Source organism: Amblyomma maculatum, chromosome 2, assembly GCF_055883805.1.
Source record: "Amblyomma maculatum isolate TAMU_Amacu chromosome 2, ASM5588380v1, whole genome shotgun sequence".
Lineage (NCBI taxonomy): Eukaryota > Metazoa > Arthropoda > Arachnida > Ixodida > Ixodidae > Amblyomma > Amblyomma maculatum.
In genome coordinates, this window is record NC_139345.1 from 176,317,615 (window position 1) to 176,323,176 (window position 5,562).

Sequence of the window (5,562 nt, forward strand, 5' to 3'; positions counted from 1 at the left end):
AAAAACGTTTGGTGAAAAGATGTATAATGTCTTCGTCAGCCGGTCACAGACGCCCTCACTTCCGCAATGTTGTTTCTTCGTGCTAGAGCGATATATTTGTGACGGGCCATGCAGCCATTCAAGGTGCAGTTTGCACACCGATATTAGTACATGAGGACGGAAGGCAGCGTTTACTTTTTATTGCGTTTGAAAATGGCAGGATAACTGAGCAGTCTTCTGCCATTATCGTGGTTGAATCCATACTCCGAGGCAACCTGTGTTAGAGAAAAAAGAGAGAAAAATGAGATGTGAGAGAGTACACACATTTAAAATGTATACACATGCAAGCGATGGAAGCACCTTTGCGACTAAACTGTGGCGACGCGGCAAAAAAAAAAAATGGAAGCGTGTTGGAACCGCGTCGCGGCTGCAGGCTGCAGATACAGCAAGCGCTTTCTCTTGCATGGGAAACATTTTTCCAGCAACGCACCCTTCTTGTGGCCGCCAAGCGAGGAACGTCTGACGGTGCGGGTTACCGAGGATCGCTCCTATTTTTTCTGCACAAATTTTTTCGCAGTAGTGGTGCCGGCCTATTTTACAAGCAGTATAGTTAAGTGCGGGGCTACTTTCAGCTAGCATGTGTAGTGATGCTTGAGGCATCTGTGGACACACCCTGATATACCTTCCCCTGCACTTGACCTGCTTCATTCATGGCAGCCCTGCATTAATCTACTGCTCGGAAATTAAGCCCACTTAACTATTGTGAAAAAAAATTGCTGTAAATATGCGAGGGAACCTCGGTAAGCCGTCCCGTCAAGGGTACTTCACCTGGTGGTCACAAGAAGGGTGCGCCACTGAGAAAACACCCATTACTGTGCAGCAGGCCAGGGCGTCGATAACTCTCTGTTCGTGGAAAATCACGCTCATCGAAAATGGTAGATGAGGGGGCTTTGTGCAATCGCAGGAAGCTACTGCAAAAATGTCCATTATGAGGCATGAAATTAAGCTGCGCGAACTGGCCTAAAGTGCAAAGCTGTGCGCACGATTCTGTTAAGCGGTTTTACTGTAGGAGAAAGGATATGACACAGTAATCAACGCAAGCTCTCAACGCCAGATAACTCTTGAAGGACATGTCCCAAAACTAGAACAAACTTAGGTATGCCTAAATAACAGTGCAAGGAACAACAAGGAAACACAAAGAAGAATGGACGGACATAGGCTCTCAATAACAACTGAAATTTTATTTCAGAGCACAACATATATAAACATTGCATAAAGGCGTGAAGCCAAGGTGATGCTGTGCGATCACCGAAAACAGTCTAGTAAGAGTAATGCTCTATGCACTACGGAGTGCACCAACAGTGGATTTGGCTATGTGCACTACGCAGTCTGTGGCACCATCTAGCTAATTTTATTCAAACTATGTGCATGCTATGCGTCACGTGACCGCACCTCGTGACCCTCTGCCCGAGGAGCATGGAGGAAGGCGAGGAGCCAGCCACCGGCAGATCGACGGAGAGAAACATCGTGGACCGCGCGACCACGCTTTTAAACGTGCGTTCGCCCGCGCAGTCATGAATATTACTGTGGGTGCGAGGTTCAATTCATATGATGCGTTTGACACCGCTCTGCGTGACTTCCAAGTACAGACAAATTCTTTATTTGTCAAGAAAACAACGATGTCCGTAGAAGTAATCAATGCCCATTTGTCAGCGGAGGCGGAAAAACTTGACAGCAAGCTTCGGTTTGCCAATACCACTTTTACCTACAAGCATGGAGGACGGTACAGAACTACTGGCACCGGAATTCGACCTAACCAAAGATACGTAAGAGACCTGCAGCAAACCGCGGACAAACGTTTCGCGCTGCGTGCTGCGGCCACGTGTGAATTACTAACTCACTAAAAAGCACACGAGAGGTCTGATTGCATGCTAATGCTTTTGCATCGATTTCTAGTACTCAAATTAACTTTGCTTACTTCGAGCTTCAAGCATGTGCGCGCGGCCACTCTGGCATCCGTGAATCGCCGCAAGGAAATAGTTTAATATGCTATTTTGTTCTTTTTCCAGAACTATGAAGAAGGACTGTCCTGCAAAACTGGTATTAGTGGCGCGGCGTGCCAGTCAGCAATTGGAAATCACTGCACTTAATTTGGAACACAATCATGAAGTGAGCAGTGAGATCTATAAGGCATACCCCGAGTGCCGCCAGCTCACAACTGAAGAGGCTAGCTTCGTTCAGCGAATAATAGACCTAAATGTGCCTCCAAGCATGATTGTTCAGAAGCTGAAAGAACAAACTGGTAAGTAGCTCCGAGTTTTTTTCTACATTTGTCAGTATGGGTTGCATTGTTGCTCATTTCTTTGTTTAAATTTTTCACATCTGCAGGAAAAAGTGATCGCCAAAGGTCTACATAACCTGAAGTGCGCAGCCAGCACACGGGACGAAGCGAGCTTACTGATGGCAGAAGGTGCTCCAGAGGTGCCGCTCCTTGCCGCACCAACAACTGCGCATGCCCCTGTATGTGCTGGCTGTTCAGGATGGGTCTGGTAGCACCCAGGTTATTGCATATGCCTTCGTTGCATCCGAGCAGCAGCATGTTATAAATCAGCTTTTAGAGACTTTTGTTGCAGAGAATCCTGCTGCTGCTGATACAAAAGTAGTTATTGTAGACAAAGATTTCACTAAAATCAATGCTGTCAGGACAAAGTTTCCGAGTTCACCGGCTGTTCAGTTGTGCCAGTTTCATGTGTGCAAGGTTTTTAAGAGTGCAGCTGGACAGCTTGTTAAATCTTCAGATGAGCGGGAACGTTTATTGAGTAGCTTTAATCAAATGTTGCCTTCCCTTACACCTGCCAAATACCATGACGCGAAAGCGGAATTTGAAAGGTACGCAAACCAAGAAGCTATGAGCTATTGAAAAAAAAAAAAAACTGAGGCAGCGTTCCTGAAATGTGGGTCCGGCACTGTGACCATGACCGTGACCGTGATGTGACCGTGAGTTCACTGGTGGCAACAATACTACAAACCATGTCGAATCGCATCATGCAAAGATAAAGAATGTTCTGGCATCATCCTCAAAGCTTCATGAAACTCTGCGCAAAATTTTGAAGATGTCAGCGAGTATGGAACAAGAGACCTGCCACAAAACTATATTGCTGAAAACACGCGAATTTTATTCTCATCAAAAATCAAACGATGTGCAAAAGGATTGTTCGAAAGTTCTTACACCTTATGCCTACAAATTAATCAAGCAGGAACTCGAAAAGCTACAGGATGACCCTCCAGAAGTCAGAGTTATATCTGAGCAAACATACTCTGTTTCTTCAAGTTGCACCGAAACATGGCATGAGGCATCTCTTCAGAGTCAGACATGTAGTTGCACTACTTATTCAAAAATGAGGCTGCTTTGTCGGCATTTCCTAATTGTTTGTGTAAAATATGACATTCTACCTGACCTGACAAAGGCTGTTCACAGGCGTTGGTTTAAATCATATCAACTTCAGTTCATGGGTGCTGCTGCAAAAGCCAACCCGGAAGCTAACAACTAAGAAGCACCAGAAATGCTTTCCATGCCTGGGCCCTCTTTCGAAAAAATGAACAGAAATCAGCGTGCATTGCGGACGCTTAAAGCTGTTGCCGACAACTTGGCCGACTGTCGGCCAGACATCTTCGCAGCACGCCTTGCCTTTTTAGAATCGCTGAATGCCCCCTGGCTTAAAGATGCCACTCTCACACATTTTGGTAATGAGCATGAAGATGTGCAGGAAGATAACGCCTTGGTAACTGACACCTTGCCTAGTGCATCCAATGTACTGCTAGAATGGGAGCAATCTCCAACCACACAAAGTGCACGCCAAGAACAAATAAAACAACCCAGTGGCACACAAACCAACTGCTCCAGCAGCAACATTACAAACCAAAAATGTGCATCTATCTCAGTTTGTGAACTAAGACTCCCTGAGGTGAAAAGTTGAGGACGCCCACCAAAGCGAGTTGTCCAAAACCGCTACAAGAGAGCAAGGGAAACTGAAGAAGATGGGCCTGTGCCTTTCAAGTGCCTCTCTGAAAAGGCCAAAGCAAAATGTAGATACAAAGCACCCAGTGCTATCTGTAATCTCCTAACTTGTTTTTCATTTTGTCTTTGCAGTGCTACTGGCTGCAGTCTCTAACAGGGCTCTTTGTGAGCGTGTGGTGAATGGAACATGCCTGCTCGATGATGGTGACATTGAAGTTAGGCCAGAGGCCTTGCCAAGCGCACTGCTATATTGTAGGGTTTCCCTGCCACAGTTGAAAAAATATAGCACCCCGGATGCCTGGTCCCAGCTCATGGCTTCAGGTATGCATCAGTGCTATAACCATTTACTCGTCGGCATACTTTTGTGTTTAACTTTAGCTTTGAATTTTTTACTACAGTTGCTGTACAAAAGAAAAATGCGGTGTGGATTTGTGGCCTGTGCAAGGAAAAAGATGATGGTGAGCTGAAGATGGTGTGTTGCGACCATTGTTTGGAGTGGTTTCACTGGTGAGACATTTTTCGCTACAGTCAACAGTATTGCTTCTGCTACTTCAGACGTATTAATGTAGTGGAAAAAATCTATGCTCCTTCATAGCGCAGTCCTTTACTCAGTAAGAGCGTAGTTTATTGTTTGTAAAAGTTTCAAAATATGGTCATTGAAAGTACTGTGTATACCCAAAAGTTAACACAAGCATGTCAGCTTGAATGTTTACAAAACTGCATAAACTGTGAAAATCAGGTTGCCATTGCAATAGGACATTGGTTCCTTTACTTTTATTGATGTGCACTTGTTTGTTTTTTACATTTTGCAGGTGTTGTTCTGCTGTAACCAGCAATAATTTGAAGAAGCAGTGGTATGTACACAGTGCAAAGAATGCTAGTAGCAGTTCACAACTGCAACTAATAAATATTATGTTGTGTCCCTGTATCTTTTGGTTAACTTTGTGAAAGTCAGGCAATGCTACCCACACTGACTTCAGAGAAATTTAGTGATAAACATTGCGCAAATGCTCCCAAGTTAACAAGTTAACAATTTCATAGATAGAACAAAGAAAAGCATTTACATCAGTAGAAAACACTAAATATTATCGCCGTTAATGTATTCAAGGCAGTAGACACCGTAGGTGAAGCTGGCATTGGAGAGGATGGGGTTTATTGACGGATTAGCAGCTTCTTCTCATCAAGGTTTGTATTCTTCAGCTGGCAGCAAAAAACCACGCTCGCAAAATGTCGCATGCAAAAGCTAAGTTCAGCGGAGCTGCATCCCTTGAGGCAGAGTTTCAGCACGCCTCTAAACTGTGTTCTCGTTGTAGTGTTTCTTCGCAATCTGGGGTGGCAGTTCTTCCTCGCGAAAAAACAAAAAAAACTTTCCTTTCCTCTTCTTCCCTAAGTAAGACCAGAAGTTGCATCTCGAGCCCCCTTACGTGCGAAGACACACATAGGCCATATTCGCAGCCTGGCAGTGGTTTACAGCAGTAGCAAAATACATACTAGCCCGTAATATAAATAAGCGAATTATCTTAAACAAACAGATGCAAACACGGCAGCGCGAGAACAGCTGGCTC

The 5,562-nt window shown here is 44.8% G+C and overlaps 1 protein-coding gene and 1 pseudogene across 1 annotated transcript; both read left to right on the forward strand.

Moving 5' to 3' along the window:
• Positions 1–1,553: 1,553 nt before the first annotated feature.
• On the forward strand, positions 1,554–2,314 carry LOC146200494 (uncharacterized). The gene is made up of 2 exons (XM_084592952.1): positions 1,554–1,799; positions 2,047–2,314. The coding sequence occupies exons 1-2, from the start codon at positions 1,554–1,556 to the stop codon at positions 2,287–2,289; spliced, it is 489 nt and encodes a 162-aa protein (XP_084449078.1). The 3' UTR covers positions 2,290–2,314.
• A 3-nt stretch (positions 2,315–2,317) lies between these two features.
• On the forward strand, positions 2,318–4,508 carry LOC146200495 (uncharacterized; annotated as a pseudogene).
• Positions 4,509–5,562: the final 1,054 nt, after the last annotated feature.